The sequence below is a fragment of the Microtus pennsylvanicus genome, chromosome 7 (assembly GCF_037038515.1).
Source record: "Microtus pennsylvanicus isolate mMicPen1 chromosome 7, mMicPen1.hap1, whole genome shotgun sequence".
Taxonomy (NCBI): Eukaryota; Metazoa; Chordata; class Mammalia; order Rodentia; family Cricetidae; genus Microtus; species Microtus pennsylvanicus.
This window is the reverse complement of record NC_134585.1, coordinates 25799171-25817286: the sequence shown is the minus strand read 5'-3', so window position 1 is coordinate 25817286 and position 18116 is coordinate 25799171. Positions and strand designations below refer to the sequence as shown.

The following is an 18116-nucleotide window of genomic DNA, read 5'->3' as shown; positions in this document are numbered from 1 at the left end:
AGTTATTTATATCAAAAATTGAAATGACAAGAGCAAACAAAAACATGGGCTCCAAAACCACCAAGGTAAGAGACAGTCAACACATCATTCTACCTGACAGGTTCGAGACTGCATCCCTCACAAGGTTGCACCAAGAAAACACAGTAACTATGGTCCAATAGTCACTGTGGAAACAGCACCCAAGACCTTCACCAAGCCAGCCTTTTCTCTCCAAAAAGCCAAGCTGTTGAGTGTTGGCTCACGCCTGTAATCCCAGCACTTGGCTGAGTGAGGCATGAGGCATATCATCAGTCTGAGGACCACAGAGGGACATTATATCTCAATAAAGCAAAGTGACTCAAGTGTCTCTTTCTTCAGCACTCCTGGGTGAGGCTGACCAGGCTGGAATGTGGTGGCGTTCTGAGCAATCTCAGGAGCAGGGTGTGAACATCAGTACTGGAAGCTGCGCTTGGTCTGGATATCATGGAGAATCTGCTGCAGTTCCTCATCTTCAAAACACGCTTCCAGACTTGAAATCAGAGCTTTGGACTCCTCAGCAGTCTCTGGGCAAAATTAGCTGAACAGGCCAACTCAAACTTATGTAGCTTTTTCTTGAGAAGCAAGCTACGAACACTGGCAATGGTCTCTCTATTTTTGAAATGACTGAAACGGGCTGTATAGTTCAGGGTTTTCATGCAAACCTCTGAAAGCTCCTGCTCATCTTCTGTGCTCTCAATCTGCTGCTTTCGATGCTCCAGAAGCATGTGAACTTCAGAGTTCAGGAGTGTCTCCACTGTCTCAAACTCTTTCGGAAAGAAGAGTTGAGTGGCATCTTCTTCAATGTCTGCAGCCCGAGGATCACTGCCGCCGGCCACCATTGTTTTAGAATGTACCGCCACGCTCCCCCTTGAAATTTATGGGAATCACTTACAGGCTACTGTCCAGGTAATCTGACAATGGCTGGCTATGAACTGAAACTTCAAAAATTTCAGGAGTTGCTCAGTCCAGAGTGCTTTCTCTCTTGGCTGGTCTTCAGTATCTGCTAGAATCCCAAAGAAGTTGGCTCTTGTTCCCAGGAAGGAACAGAGATGCGAACAAGGTGCGGGCAAGAGACAAATGAGCCAAAGCCACTCCTTAGGTCTGTATATATTCTTCCAGCAGAAGGTGTGCCCGAAATTAAATGTGTGTCTTCTGCCGTCCTGAACTGGATTAAAGGCCTGTGTCTTCCCACCAAATTCAATCATCAAAGGAGTGTCTTTTCCTCCTTGAGATTGAAAACAAACCAATCAAAAATGATCCTTTACAGGTGTGCCCTCCATTTTTGGCTTATAGTTCATTCCAGTTGTAGTCATGTTGGCTACATGACTAAAAACATCTCTCACAATGGCAGAAATCCCTCCATATAATTGAATTGACCTTGAGATTAAGGATCTTAGCCTTCATCATTTGCTGTCTGTGCTTTCTGATTTAATTTGAAAATGTTAGTGGTTCATCCCACCACTCAAGCCTTTAAAAAAACTGCAGTGTGTCACACAGTGTATTCTTCTGTCCACTCAGGTTTACAATGCAATTACTCATTAGACTTTAATTTTTCTTATTATTAAATTCTTCTACTACTTTTATTTTCGGCTCTTTGGATTTTAGGCTCTATGGTGTTTTTTAATTATTGGATTTTGTAAGAGGCTTTATGTGTATAAAGGCCCGGGTTGTCCTGGAACTAAGTGTGTAAACCAGGTTAGGCTTGAACTCACAATCAGATGTGGGTAATTCTGCCTGAAGGATGTTGGGATTAAAGGTGTGGATCACCACCGTTTGACAGTTTCTGGTTTCTTATGGATGATGAATACTAGATCAGCACTGGGGTTCATCTGAGATATCACACAGAAAATGGGAACCTATTTTTGACAGGGCTTTGGGGTGAGGATTATGAAAGTTTCCTTGTGAATTCCAGCCAGCCAGACACCTCTCTTCCCTTGAGGTCTTCCTCTCTATGGTTTGCCAGGCTCCACCTTTAGGCTTGTAGCTGGAGACAGCACCAGTGTCCCACCCTCACCCCCACCCCAAACCCCACCAGGTGAGTCTCCCAGGAGAGCTGGCAGTGCTTACTGCAATCACAGCACCTCCAAGTTACAAGCTCCAGGTAGATAAAAGACTGTCCTATTTAGGGATGACATCTGCTTCTGCAGAACCAGCTTGTGGAGTAGTTGCTAGTGTGTGTGGACTGAAAGCTTTGGATCTTGTAAAACTTTAAGACAATTCTGAAGACATTTCTGACAATTGTGAACCTTCTCAGCCTCCTTGCCATAGTGCTTCCCCTCGTTCCCTGGGGAGAAAGGACCTAAGAGCCATATATGCACATATGTTTCCAGAAATTGGGGCAAGATAACCTTTAAGATGTTGACACAGTTCCTGAACAATTCCCCATACATGTATGTTTTTATTCAGTCCCTGGGAAATGGGGTCCAAATGACCTCTTACCTCATCTGTTCTGGCAACAGTTCTCCAGCCAATTATTGGTAACAGCCCTTTCTAATAAGCAAATCATAATAGTAAAAGAACAAGCCCTATTGCTTCTGTAGCCTTCTCCATTAATAGTAGCCTGTTCTAGCTATTCGAGGTCTCTCGGCTTCTCGAATGCTGAGAGACACTGTCATGACAAAATTAATAAAATTCTCATGCGTTTTTATAAGTTGTGGTATGAGTGGTAGTCTCTGGCACAACTCCTCTTCAGTGTTTGGATTCTAGGGTCAAACAATCTAAGCCTTGATGGCATCAGAGTTGGTCAGACTGCTTGGGCCTCCACCAGTCATGCAGGGCTTCAGAAAATTTCTTTGTTTCACATTCATTTCAGTTTTCACTTTGAATATTATCTAAGTTTTTATCCATTTTTAGGTGGTTTACTGATTTTATATCTAGGTTTTGAGTTTTATATATTGAAAATATTCTCCCACTATTGGATATGGAGTTATGGAAAATGTTGTCCTGATCTATAGGTAGCCTCTTTTGCTGATTGGTGTTGTGCCTCTTATGGACTAGTATCTGACATTATTTATAATGCCTCTTTGTAATTTCACCACAAGAAACAAATCTATCTTCTTTTCTCAGACCCAACAGAGGTTTTATTGGTTTATTTTCTTTTTTCTCACTTCTACACCAGAAAGGAGCCCTGGTTGTTTTATCATGTCTCTGATCAAGCCTCAGTTAAGAATCAATTGTAGTCAGGTGCTGGTGACACACACCTTTAATCCCAGCACTCAGGAGGCAGAGGCAGGAGGTACTTTGTTAGGGCCAGGCAACTCTAGTCTACATGAACTAATTACTTGGCAGACTATAAAGATACAGAGAAACACTGTCTCAAAAAACAAACATCAGCAAGCAAACAGTCAAAAAAATCATTTCTAGAAAGGAAGGGTTTTTCAGCACTCAGATTTTCAATGACATAGAAATATATGGGGCGCAAAGTATCTTGTTATTATAGAGCTGGGTTATTTGTGCCTGGTGACATTGCGTGCATGTTTATGGATATTTTTACTGAGCATGCCCGAGAACTACAAAAGTGTTCATATGTGTGTGTGTGTGCGAATGTGTGTGCATGTTGTGTGTGTTCGTCTATGCAGTTCTCTCTTTTCCAAGACCTGACCTGTTTATCAGGTTATCATTTGTGGTATTTTGAAGTATTTGCCTCCTATACTCTAATAGGAAAGGCATTTGCAGATGTGGATTAGGTGGAGTGGTATGGCCTTGATAGATGAAGTATGCCACTGTAGAAGCAGGCCTTGACCTCTCATCTATGCACAAGCCATTGTTAGAGTATCAGTTCACTTCCTATCACCGAGAATTCACGTGTATGTAGAATGTCTGTCCACACACTACAGTGTTGAAAGTCATGACAAAGGACTAAGCATCTGAGAGTGTAGCCACCCAATCAAATGATTTCCGTCATTAGGGTTGCAATTATCATTATGTTTCTTTACAGCAACAGAACCATAACTAATATAAAGTTGATACCAAGAACTAGAGTCTTTCTGTGATAGGTGTAATCGTGTTTCTGATGAAGGAATATGGACTATAGTACTGTGGATTAGAAAAACAGTTCAAAGGTTTAAGTGCTCCTCTTAGGGCATACAATTAGGAGAAAAAAGACAGCTGTGCTGATTGGGATTTGAAGGTTGTGTGACTTCACTGAGAGGTTTCAGAGGAGAATAAAATTAGTTTATTCCCTAGGTAATCTTGTGATATATTCATGAAGAAATATCTGGGTTTTGCCCTTTTCTGAACAGTCTGACTAAGTATAAAGTTGCAAGATTGGAATTGATCCTTTAGGCAGAGGAAATCTCACAACAACACCAACAAAAAACAATAGTATAGTCTCTGTCAAGCTGTTGTTTGTAGTCACACTAAGTAGTATTTATAAAGAAAAGAGGCAAAATGAGCATTGAAATTTTGAAAGATGTAGAAAATTTAAGTTGAAAAGAGCACCAGGAAAGCCATTGAATGGAGTTGAATCTTGTGTTTAAGGAGAAAAACACATTAAGATATGAAATAAAGGGAGTGGTGACATCAGGGCAAGATCAACCTAGTTATTAATAACTAGTGAAAAGGTATTAAAGAAAAGCTTAGAGCCAGGTGTTTGGGTACATGCCTTTAATCCCACCTCTAGTAGGGTATGTGCTGATGGATCCCTGATATTTAGGCAACCTCAGTATCCACAGCAAATTCCAGGGGAGTCAAGCAAAGTTAGTGAAGGAAACAAAGAGAAACCAAAAATTGGTGAAGGTGTAATTAACCAGGGACCATGATCTAGCTAGTTACAGAACCTGTCCACCTTAGCTACATGGTTCTGACATTAAAGTCAAAAGTAGAAGAATGGCATTTAAGTATCATGCCTTTCACATAAAGAAATCAGTTGAGGCCAGGCATTTGTCAAGAATGACACTCAATGGAAGCCTATAGTTAAATTATGTGAGGGTGTGAACTTGAACCTTGTATTGCCAGAGTACACCAAGATTTTTTGGATGGAATAAAAAAAACGTGTTTTCGGCACGGAGGCAGAGAGGCCGCAGCATCCAGATGCATGGAGGCGGAGAGGCCAGATGCGACGGAGAGACATCACATTCAGGAAGAGGCTTTGGGGGACCGGCACTGGGGCAGACACAAGCAGAAGGGACCAGCACGGAGGAAGAAGCAAGCGGCGGGGACAGGTGTGCAATAAGGAGAGCAGATCCCCCTACTACAATTAAATCAAAGAGGTAGGCCTCTGGTTAGCCAGGTCACTGGCAAATGGGGAGCCTGTTCCTGTCCTGAAGACACTTCGGAGGGGTGAGAGGGTTCTTGGCCTGCAGCAGGAACCAGGAGACAGAGCGAGGGCATTTTGTAAGCAGAGCCCTTGGCCAGCAGGGAAACCTGATCCGGTTTTAAAAAGCCCCATTAGATAGGATCAATAGGAGGAGATGGGCAGGCGACAAGGCAAGAATTCACCAAATAATCTGAAAAACAACATGAAAACACCAGAACCCAATGATATTACAACAGAAGTATTTGAACAAGCTAACACAGAAGAAGTGGAAAAAAATTGACTTCATGAATGCAATAGAGTCCCTTAAACAACATGTAAAAAATGTCCTTATAGAAATGGATGAGAAGTATAACAAAAAGTTTGAAGAAATGAATAAATACATACATGATACCCTGGGAAACCAAGAAAAAACGATCAAACAGGTAATGGGAACAGTTCAAGAATTGAAAACTGAAATGAAGGCAAGGAAGAAAATACAAACTGAGGACCAGCTAGATATGGAAAATATAGGTCAGCGAGCAGAGTCTACAGAAACAAGCATAATCAATAGAATACAAGAGATAGAAGAAAGAATCTCAGATGCTGAGGACACCATAGAGAAAATAAATGAACAGATCAAAGAAAACAGCAAAGCCAACAAAATCTCAACACAAAACATTCAGGAAATATGGGGCACAATAAAAAGACCAAACCTAAGAATAATTGGAATAGAAGGAGGAGAAGAGTCACAGCTCAAAGGCCCAGAAAATATTTTCAACAAAATTATGGAAGAAAACTTTTCCAACATAAAGAAAGATATTCATTTAAATATTCAAGAAGCATACAGAACACCAAACAGACTGGATCAAAGAAAAACATCTCCTCGCCATATAATTATCATCACAAAAAATATACAGAATAAAAAAAGAATATTAAGAGCTGCAAAGGAAAAAGGCCAAGTAACTTATAAAGGTAAACCGATCAGACTTACACCTGACTTCTCTATGGAAACTATGAAAGCCAGAAGGTCCTGGATAGATGTACTGCAAAAGCTAAGAGACCATGGATGCAAACCCAAACTACCATACCCAGCCAAGCTATCGTTCATTATCAATGGAGAAAACAAGACATTCTGTAGATATATGAGCGCCAGGGCTGTGTCCCCAACACCCCGGCCGCCTGCACGGCTAGCTTTACCCAAAATAATTACACGGAAACTGTATTCTTTTAAAGACTGCTTGGCCCTTTAGCTCTAGCCCTTACTGGCTAATTCTGATATCCCAATCAACCCATTTCTAATAAACTGTAGCACCGGTCTTACCGGGAAGATTCTAGCCTAAGTCCATCCTGGGTCAGAGCTTCATGCGTGTATCTTCCCTGGAGCGGGGAGCATGGCGTCTGTCTGAGGCGTCTGCTCCCGAGAGGAGAGCTGTCAAGTCTGAGCTCACTTCTTCTTCCTCCCGGCATTCTGTTCTGTTTATTCCACCTACCTATGTCCTAACCAATAAGATGGGCCAAGGCAGTTCCTTTATTAGCCAATGACCTTCCTCCATGAACATTCCAGGATAAGAACAAATTTAAACAATACATAGCCACAAATCCAGCCCTACAGAAAGTAATAGAAGGAAAATCGCAACCCAAGGAATCCAACACTGCCTATAATAACTCAGGCATCTAGCGACCCTTCACCACCACATCTCAAAGAAGGGAGACACACAATCTCTACTACCAAAAGCAATAAGAATAACCGGAGTAAACAACCACTCGTCATTAATATCACTTAATATTAATGGGCTCAATTCACCTATAAAAAGGCACAGCCTAAAAGATTGGATACGAAAACAGGATCCAACATTCTGCTGTTTGCAAGAAACACATCTCAACCACAAAGACAGGCACCTACTCAGAGTAAAGCGGTGGGAAAAGGTGTTTCAAGCAAATGGTCCTAAGAAAAAAGCAGGTGTGGCCATACTAATTTCTAACAAAACTGACTTCAAATTAAAATCAATCAGAAGAGAACGAGATGGTCACTTTATACTCATAACAGGAACAATTCATCAGAATGACGTCTCAATCCTGAATATCTACGCCAACAATATAAAAGCACCTACTTATGTAAAAGAAATATTACTAGAAATCAAGGCAGACATCAAACCACACACACTAGTAGTAGGAGACTTCAACACACCTCTCTCTCCAAGGGACAGGTCAATCAAGAAGAAACCTAATAGAGAATTAAGAGAATTATTGGAGGTAATGAAGCAAATGGACTTAACAGACATCTATAGAACATTCCACCTAAATAGGAAAGAATATACCTTCTTCTCTGCAGCTCATGGAACCTTCTCAAAAATTGACCACATACTTGGAAACAAAGGAAAACTCCACAGATACAAAAAAATATTAGTGTCCACCTGTGTCCTATCTGATCACCACCGATTAAAGTTAGAAGGCAACAACAATGCTACCCACAGAAAGCCGACAAACTCATGGAAACTGAACAGTCAACTACTGAACCACACCTGGGTCAAGGAAGAAATTAAGAAAGAAATTAAAGTCTTCCTTGAATTTAATGAAAATAAAGAGACAACATACTCAAACCTATGGGACACAATGAAAGCAGTGCTAAGAGGAAAGTTCATAGCACTAATTGCCCACTTAAAGAAAACGGAGAATGCATACATTGGGGACTTAATAACACACCTGAAAGCTCTAGAAAAAAAGACGCAGACGCGCCCAGGAGAAGTAGAAGACTGGAAATAATAAAACTGAGGGCTGAAATCAACAAAATAGAAACACAGAAAACAGTCCAAATAATCAATGAAACAAAAAGCTGGTTCTTGGAGAGAATCAACAAGATTGACAAACCCCTATCCAAACTAATTAAACGACAGAGAGAGAACACACAAATAAATAAGATCAGAAATGAAAAGGGGGACATAACCATACACACAGAGGAAATTCAGAGAATCATTAGATCTTATTACAAAAGCCTATATAACACAAAACTGGAAAATGTAAAAGAAATGGACACTTTTTTAGATAAATACCATATACCAAAGTTAAACCAGGACCAGGTGAAAAATCTGAACAGACCTGTTGGTCGCGAAGAATTAGAAGAGGTTATCAAAAACCTCCCTACCAAAAAAAGCCCGGGACCAGATGGTTTCAATGAGGAATTCTACCAGAACTTCCAAGAAGAGCTAATACCTATACTCCTTAATGTATTCCACGCTATAGAAACAGAAGGGTCATTACCAAATTCCTTTTATGAAGCTACAGTTACTCTGATACCAAAACCACACAAAGACTCAACCAGGAAAGAGAATTACAGGCCAATCTCACTCATGAACATGGACGGGAAAATCCTCAACAAAATACTGGCAAACCGAGTCCAAGAACACATTAGAAAAATTATCCATTATGATCAAGTAGGCTTCATCCCAGAGTTGCAGGGCTGGTTCAACATAAACAAATCTATCAATGTAATCCACCATATAAATAAACTGAAAGAAAAAAACCATATGATCATTTCAGTAGACGCTGAAAAAGCATTCAACAAAATTCAACACCCCTTTATGATAAAGGTCTTGGAGAGAATAGGGATACAAGGATCCTACCTAAATATAATAAAAGCTATTTACAGCAAGCCAACAGCTAACATTAAATTAAACGGAGAAAAACTCAAAGCCATCCCACTGAACTCAGGAACACGACAAGGATGTCCACTCTCTCCATATCTCTTCAATATAGTGCTTGAAGTTCTAGCAATAGCAATAAGACAACATAAGGAGATCAAGGGGATTCGTATTGGAAAGGAAGAAGTTAAGCTTTCGTTATTTGCAGATGATATGATAGTATACATAAGTGACCCCAAAAATTCTACCAAAGAACTCCTACAACTGATAAACACCTTTAGTAATGTGGCAGGATACAAGATCAACTCCAAAAAATCAGTTGCCTTCCTATACACTAACGATAAGGAAACAGAGAGGGAAATCAGAGACACATCACCGTTCACAATAGCCACAAATAGCATAAAATATCTTGGGGTAACCCTGACCAAGGAAGTGAAGGATCTATTTGACAAGAACTATAAGTCTTTGAAGAAAGAAATTGAAGAAGACACCAGAAAATGGAAGGACCTCCCTTGCTCTTGGATTGGGAGGATCAACATAGTAAAAATGGCAATTCTACCAAAAGCAATCTATAGATTCAATGCAATCCCCATCAAAATCCCATCAAAATTCTTCACAGATCTGGAGAAGAAAATACTCAACTTTATATGGAAAAACAAAAAACCCAGGATAGCCAAAACAATCTTATACGACAAAGGATTGTTTGGAGGCACTACCATCCCTGACTTCAAACTCTATTACAGAGCTACAGTATTGAAAACAGCTTGGTATTGGCATAAAAACAGAGAAGTCGAACAATGGAATCGAATAGAAGACCCTGACTTTAATCCAAAACCTTTGAACACCTCATTTTCGATAAAGGAGCTAAAAACATACAATAGAAAAAAGAGAGCATCTTCAACAAATTGTGCTGGCATTACCGGATGTCAATCTGTAGAAGAATGAAAATAGATCTATATCTATCACCATGCACAAAACTCAAGTCAAAATGGATTAAAGACCTCAATATCAGTCCGAACACACTGAACCTGATAGAAGAGAAATGGGGAAGTATGCTACAGCACATGAGCACAGGAGACCACTTCCTACGTATAACCCCAGCAGCACAGACACTAAGGGCATCATTGAATAAATGGGACCTCCTGAGACTGAGAAGCTTCTGTAAAGCAAAGGACACTGTCACTAAGACAAAAAGGCAACCCACTTACTGGCAGAAGATTTTCACCAACCCCGCAACTGACAAAGGTCTGATCTCCAAAATATATAAAGAAATCAAGAAACTAGACCATAAAAGGCTAATCAACCCAATTATAAAATGGGGCACTGAGCTGAACAGAGAATTCTCAACAGAAGAACTTCAAATGGACAAAAGACACTTAAGGTCATGCTCAACTTCCTTAGCGATCAGGGAAATGCAAATCAAGACAACTTTAAGATATCATCTTACACTTGTCAGAATGGCTAAAATAAAAAACACCAATGATAGCCTTTGTTGGAGAGGTTATGGAGAAAGATGTACACTCATCCATTGCTGGTGGGCATGCAAAATTGTGTAACCACTTTGGAAAGCAGTATGGCGGTTTCTCAGGAAATTAGGGATCAACTTACCCATGGACCCAGCAATACCACTCTTGGGAATATACCCAAGAGAGGCCTTATCATACAACAAAAGTATATGCTCTACGATGTTCATAGCAGCATTGTTTGTGATAGCCAGAATCTGGAAACAACCTAGATGTCCTTCAATGGAAGAATGGATGAAGGAAGTATGGAATATATACACACTAGAGTTCTATGCTGCGGTAAAAACAATGACTTCTCGAATTTTGCATGCAAATGGATGGAAATAGGAAACACTATCCTGAGTGAGCTATCCCAGACCCAAAAAGATTAACATGGGAGGTACTCACTCATATTTGGTTTTTAGCCATAAACCAAGGACATTGAGCCTATAATTAGTGATCCTAGAGAAGCTAAATAAGGAAAACCCAAAGAAAAACATATAGGCATCCTCTTGAATATTAACCTTCAGCAAGCGATGAAAGGAGACAGAGACAGAGATCCACATTGGAGCACAGGACTGAAATCTCAAGGTCCAAATCAGGAGCAGAAGGAGAGAGAGCACAAACAAGGAACTCAGGACCGCGAGGCGTGCACCCACACACTGAGACAATGGAGATGTTCTACTGGGAACTCACCAAGGCCAGCTGGCCTGGGTCTGGAAAAGCCTGGGATAAAAACCGGACTCGCTGAACATAGCAGACAATGAGGACTACTGAGAACTCAAGGACAATGGCAATGGGTTTCTGATCCTACTGCATGCACTGGCTTTGTGGGAGCCTAGGCAGTTTGGATGCTCAACTTACTAGACCTAGGTGGAGGAGGGGGTTCCTTGGACTTCCCACAGGACAGGGAACCCTGATTGCTTTTCGAGATGAGGGGGGGGGACTTAATTGGGGAAGGGGGAGAGAAATGGGAGGCAGTGGTGGGGAAGAGACAGAAATCTTTAATAAATAAATTAATTAATTTAAAAAAAGAAAATTTAAGTTAAAAGAGCACCAGGAATTCAGAAGAATGGAGTTGAATCTTATATTTAAGGAGAAAACCACATTGAGATATGAAATAAAGGGAATTGTGACATCAAAGCCAGATCAACCCAGTTAAGTTAACAACTAGTGAAAAGGAATTAAAGAAAAGCTTAGAGCCAGCTGCTGTGGTACATGCCTTTAATCCCACCTCTAGAAGGCTATTTGCTGATGGATCCCTGAGGTTAGGCAAGCAAAGTTAGTGAAGGAAACAAAGAGAAACTGAAAATTGAGAAGGTGTAATTAAACCAGGGACCATGATCCAGCTAGTAACAGAACCTGTCAGCCTTAGCTACATAGTTCTGACGTTAGAGTTCCAAGAAGAAGAACAGCATTTAAGTATCTTGCCTTTCACATAAGGAAAGCGGTTGAGGCCAGGCATTTGTCAAGAGTGACCCTCAATGGAAGCCTATAGTGAAATTGTGTGAAGGTGTGAACTTGAAGCCTGTATTGCCAGAGTACACCAAGATTTTGTGGATGCCAGAACCATTCATTGGTTATCAGAAAAGGGTAGTTGCTTCTCTTGTTGGGACCTAAAGCCCCACCAAGGAGGAGGACACCCCAAGAGACACTCTCAGAACAGTTGTCAATAGCAAGAGGAATTTTTGTCCTGCTGCTGTGGCAGAGATCCCTCAACCTTGAGAGAAGAAGGAACCCTACTTTGTCTACTACAGGCCCTTTTGAAGGAAAAAAAAAAAACAAAAACCAGGGAGGTGTAGTACAGAATCAAAGGGAAAGTCCAGAAATCATTTGTCAACTATTTTGACTAGTTCATTCAACAGCCAGCTAACTCTAATTGATCAATGCTATGCCGATTACAAGGAGGAACACCTGCAGGTCATCTCACCCCAGATTCAGGTTCTGGGTCTACTGAAGAAAGACTACAAAGGGGATGGAAAGTACTCAAAACTCCAGTGCATATGTCGTTGGTTACCAGGGTACTGGTTCCCAGGAAGTGGGGTGCAGTAATGCTAAAGTGCCCCAAAGTTTTTCACTCTAGTGTAGCATCAGCCTAAGTGAAAATAGTATGTTGACAGTTAAAGCACTCGGGATAAATGCATGTTCTACACTCAGTGGCCCAATCCTCACAACTCTCCATCACATTCAGGGGTTCTAATTTGGTTTTTTGCAGGTTCCATTCTATCAATCCAGAGTCAGTGATCTCTCACTATCTCATATCAGCTATTCCTGTGGTTATCAATACCATGGTTTTGATCCCTAAGCTCGTTCTCTCTCTCTCTATTTTCTTTCCATTTTTTAATTGTGGTAAATTGTTTTTGCTTTATAAATAGTATTGTTCAAAATTTCCACTTTCTCCCCTTCTCCCATTTCACTCATGCTCCCCCTCTAAAGCTTCCCTCTCACCCACCAATCCTAAGAGAGGACAGGGAACCACCCTGCCCTGTGAGAAGTCTAAGGTCCTCCACCTCCATCCTGTTTTAGAAAGGTATGCATCCAAGTAGTCTAGGATCCCAAAAAGCCAGTACATGAAGTAGAGACAAGTCCCAGTGCCATTATCATTGGCTTCTCAGTCTGTCCCAATTGTCAGCCACATTCATAGAATCCAGTTTTTTCCCATGCTCGTTCAGTCCCAGTTCAGCTGGCTTTGGTGAGCTCCCATTAGATCAGGCACACTGTCTCAGCTGGTAAAACAACCCCTTGCAGTCCTGACTTCCTTGCTCATATTCTCCCTCTTTCTGCTCTTCAACTGAACCTTGGGAGCTCAGGCCAGTGCTCCGATGTGGGTCTCTGTCTCTATCTCCATCTGTCGCCAGACGACCGTTCTGTGGTAATATTCAAGATAGTCATCAGTCTGACCATGGGCCAAAGTCAGTTCAGTCACCCTCTCCTCCACTGCGCAGGATCCTAGCTGCAGACATCCCGTGGAACTCTGGGAACCCCTCTAAAGCCAAGCCTCTTTCCAACCCCAAGTTGTCTCTGCATTTGTTGCATATTTTGGAAATTTCTCTTTGTTCTTCCTGGTTACTTATGTAATATTACTTCCCTTTTCAGATCTTTGACGGATTGAAGATTAGATATTTGTAGTTACTCTCGACATTGTTTAGAGTCCTTGAGATAGAATGTTTAGCAAAATTTTGTTATATGTTTCTTGCTGATTATTATTTCTTTTTTTTTTTTTTTTTTGGTTTTTTGAGACAGGGTTTCTCTGTGGTTTTTTGGAGCCTGTCCTGGAACTAGCTCTTGTAGACCAGGCTGGTCTCGAACTCACAGAGATCCGCCTGCCTCTGCCTCCCGAGTGCTGGGATTAAAGGCGTGCGCCACCACCGCCCGGCCTAATTATTATTTCTTATCTTTATTATTTGTACCTCTTGTATTAGCTCTATTTGGTTTAGCTCTGTCTTATTTAGACAAAAGGGAGAGATGTAGGGGAAGGCCAGCAAATAACCTTGCTTGAAGGCCGGGGTCCACTGAAGTTATTTTTTACTTATAAAGATTGCAGGCGTGCTCCCCGCATTCACATCTGCTTTTCTGTTCTCCTCGGGAACCTCGGTATTGTATGTCCTTCCCTTATTAGTGCAATATTCTATAATAATTTCTATCTGCCGTTCATTTACGCCATAACATTTAATTAAGATATCTTATTCCCTGCTCCCATATCCGTCCTTCCTCCATCTCAACAATCCCACTCCCCCAATCTCCCCATCCCTCCTCTTCTCACTACTCTCTCTCCCTCTTCTATCCCCTACAACTTTTCCAGGCCCATGCTACCAACTTTTGCCTGGCAATCTTCTCTGCTTCCAATTTCCAGGAGGATCTCTACGTGTTTTCCTTTGGTTTCATATTATTATTTAATGGGATGAGGGTGAAGAATGCGTGAGTCAGGAAATGAGAAGGGAGTTTGAACAGGAATAGCTATGCGAAATGAAAAAGATCATATTATAAAAATCATTTAAAATGGAAAGAAGAAAGTATGTTGCCAGCAATGAGCTGAAATAGTGGGATAACTAAAAAGTGTTTTGGCATCAGAGTTAAAGATGCAGAGTTTGGAGGAAGCACTGATGTTTTTGGTCGAGCTTTGCTTTGCTCTAGTATCTCCTCACTATGTTCTCTTCCCTACTTTTTGAACAGAGGTGCATATCTTTTAACATTTTAGGCTGAAAGTGTTTAAAATGGCTTTTGGTTTTTAAGTTTTCAGCAGATTACAATTAAAAGATTATATGAACATCCTCAGAGTAGACATTCAACGTTTAGTTCAAACATTGTTGAGACTGTGATATACAATGGGGGAATTAGAAGCTGCATAAAAGGATATTTGCATTATGAAATTACTACAAATTTATAGGGTACAGGGATGAAAGGTGGCAGCTTTGTTGGAGAATTGAGCCCTTGTTTTTGGATGTGTCACTGTGGAGTTGAGCTTTGAGGTGGCATACGGACTCAAGCCATGTGCAGTGAACTACACTACTTCCCATTATCTGTAGGATGAAAATTTACATCATCATCCACTCTCAGCTCCTTCATCAGCACCATGTCTTCATGCATGCCACCATGGTTAGGCAGGATGATCCTAGACTAAACCTCTGAAGCTTTACTTAGCTAAATATTTTCCTTTGTAAGTGCTCAATGTGTACTCCACAGCAACAGAAACTCTAACTCCACGCTGTGTGCTAATGAACTCGAGTCTATGTGTGGCTTTGTTACACGAAAGTTTGTTCCTAACAGGGGCTAAGCCGATTCTGTATGAGAGCACCATGGCAGTTTTGGAGGGAATGCACAGGAGGAATTGCCCCCTACACTGTCATCCTCTTGTAGTGATTTGAATGTAGTGTAAGGACTCCTGTGTAGTACATAATTCTTATCCATCCCTGTGTATGGGTGAGATGAAAAGTAGAGAAATATAAAAGAAAGAGACACTTGCCTTTTGTGAATATTGTGACCATGATAATCAGGCATGGGGTGATATAGCAAAGTTTAATAATGAATTGGGTTGATATAAGTGGGTTTTAAGTTGAAAGAGATGATTTATACAATAGACCCTGATGTGTAGATATGAGAAAGGGGCTGTTGCTTGATCAGGAAGGCAGGGAATGACTAGGAAGACCTGAAACATACACATATATGTTTATGTGAGACAATGTCTATACACAATATGATACTAAATAAGTCATGAGCCAACACTATGTGGAGGGCTTGTAGGTTATGTTTGTGTACGTTGTAAGCCCAGACACCCAGTTGAATGTGTTCATGAATTTCTCTCTGTGTTTCTGTGTGGTTTTGACTTCAAGGGGGAGATGCATAAGAGGTGCCATGTGAGACTGTATTGTTGTCATTTAGAAAAATATATTTATTAATATAACACAGTTAAAATACAATGGAAGGGAACATCTTGGTGGCCAAAGCAATTGGGCCCCTTACTGATTACACTATCACATCATCTCTTTCTTTGAAGCTTACACAAGGATTCAGAGTTCACTCTGGAATGGGCATGCCACAGAACAACAGTTCAGCGAGTACATGGGAAATATGCTTCCTCATCCGTTTCCAGCACTTGAATGGCCTGGATGCAGAGGTAGTGGATCCACTCTGAGACGGGTCATTGGGCATATTTGTTTCCAGGGATGGTTCCTCCATCGAGAAGTCCATGTTCAGAAACACCTTGGGTCTTCCATCCAAGGTTGATTCAGATAAGGAGAGATCACCAGGCGAGCTGTCCACAGAATTCATGTTGTCTCCAATGTCCCATGTAGCACACTTGATAACATTTGCCATCAGGACACCCTTTTCTGATACTGTGAAGTCTGAACAAGGTTTCAGCTCCAGGCAGGAGTATATGTTGAGCTTGAGAAGACATTGACATCTCCTTAGTCTTCCTTCTACATACTCTTCTTTAGATTGTCTCTTCCCAGCTTCTCTAATTGTTGGAAGGGCTGGTTCACTCGCTCTCCTCTTCAATGAGAATAGAGGGTGATTAGTATTTATGTGGCTTCCCTTTAAACATGGATGCTCAGTTTGCTGGAAACTGTTCTCACACCTCCATTTGTGTTTTAGAATGTTAAAAGTTGCTGTTACGTTATTTGGTTGCCTGTATCTTAGTGATGAAAAAATATCTTCCAAGTTATAACCCATGGTGCACATAGTCTCTACAAGCTGTGGAAGGATATCTTTAGCTGTAGGTGTTGTATGTTTTTTCATGGGGCCCAGCCATGGTCTTTTCACAAGTTGAAATATTGTTATTCTCCTGTTTGTGGGAACCGTGAGTAATTTTGCAATGATGATGTGACAGGGTTTTGACAAGTAGTCGAAGATGGGATACTTCATCTTGGTGATGAGCCTGAGCATACCATCTAATGTTTTTTCTGTGTATGGATATTGTCCTGTGACCATTACATATAGGACGACTCCCAAGCTCCACATGTCAACAGCCAGCCCATCATAAGGTTTCCTTGCTAAGATCTCTGGAGCCATATACTGCAAAGAACCACAGACTGTCTTCAATATCTGACCCTTTGCAAGATGAATTGATAAACCGAAATCACAAAGCTTGACATTGCCATATCCGTCAATAAGGATATTCTTCAATTTAATATCACGATGTGCAATGCGTCTTTGGTGGAGAAAGTGCACCGCTGATACAACATGTTGGAAGATGGGTCTAGCCTCCTGCTCCTTTAAACATCCAACCTCACTGAGGAACATATGTAGATTTTTTCCAGCCACATACTCCGTGATTATATAAGTCCTTGACTGTGTGTCAATGACGTGAAAAAAATGAATGATGTTCCTGTGTTCCAAAGTCTGAAGGATCTTTACTTCAGAGTTCATCTTACCCAGACTATTGCTTTTTTTCCTAAGGATCTTGACAGCAACCTGTGTTTTGGTGGGAATGTGGCAGGCAAGCTTCACCTCCCCGAAAGAACCTGCGCCCAGAGGTGTTAAGATCTTGAAATCTTTGTCAAGGATGTCTTCGTCCAAGGCCCTGGCCATGATGTGTCGTCTCAATTCTATTTCTTTGCTTGTTGGCAGGAAATGCTAATAACCAGAAATTAATCAATGTTAAGATGTAGGTCTAGCACTATAAATCCATGGTCATCAAATCTTAGATTTCAAAAACAAAACTAATGATGTACTTCAAAAACATAGAAAAACTAGAAGAGCCCAACCTCAAAGCAGTAGACAAGGTATCACAGTAAAGATCCTAGAGGGAATCACTGATGTGTCAATCAAACACAAATACTTACATCATAGAAGTAATGATTTGATTATTTTCAACAATGAACCAAAATAAAATATTTTGGACAATCTTATAAAGTGATAAGTGATACAAATTCAATTATAGGTAAAAAAGATAAAGTTCTAGCCAAATTACAATCCAGAGGATATCTTCTGGATACTTCAAATATTAAAACCTAGGGAATTTGAAAGAATGAAAGGAATTCCTAGACTTGTGTGATCATTGAAATATGAAAAAAACCCATAAATACATGAGACATACATAGCAAGTGTGGCTATTCTGATAAATGACTCCAGCACAAGCAGATTCCAGGCATCTTGGATTCCCCAAATCTCTCAAACCTAAATAATAAACAATTGACATGACCTAGAGCCAGAGAAGAGAGGAACTCCATTGAGGAAATAAATCCTCTATGATGTACAGCGGTTAGGCATTTTCTCACTTAG

The 18116-nt window shown here is 40.8% G+C and overlaps 1 protein-coding gene and 1 pseudogene across 1 annotated transcript; both read right to left on the bottom strand.

Annotated features, from left to right (window-relative positions):
- Positions 1-429: 429 nt before the first annotated feature.
- Positions 430-873, bottom strand: LOC142853688 (DNA-directed RNA polymerase II subunit RPB4 pseudogene; annotated as a pseudogene).
- A 15439-nt stretch (positions 874-16312) lies between these two features.
- LOC142853980 (putative sperm motility kinase W) lies at positions 16313-17423 on the bottom strand. Its single transcript, XM_075979131.1, has 2 exons — positions 16471-17423; positions 16313-16385 (listed from the first exon to the last, which is right to left on the bottom strand). The coding sequence occupies exons 1-2, from the start codon at positions 17421-17423 to the stop codon at positions 16313-16315; spliced, it is 1026 nt and encodes a 341-aa protein (XP_075835246.1).
- Between the last annotated feature and the right edge of the window lie 693 nt (positions 17424-18116).

What these genes read in the sequence shown, in the direction of transcription:
- LOC142853980 (XM_075979131.1), bottom strand. Translation starts at nt 17,423, where the DNA reads ATGGCCAGGGCCTTGGACGAAGACATCCTTGACAAAGATTTCAAGATC. An exon ending in ATTCTAAAACACAAATGGAG is followed by an intron (nt 16,386 to 16,470) that starts GTGTGAGAACAG and finishes TTCTCATTGAAG; the next exon opens with AGGAGAGCGAGTGAACCAGC.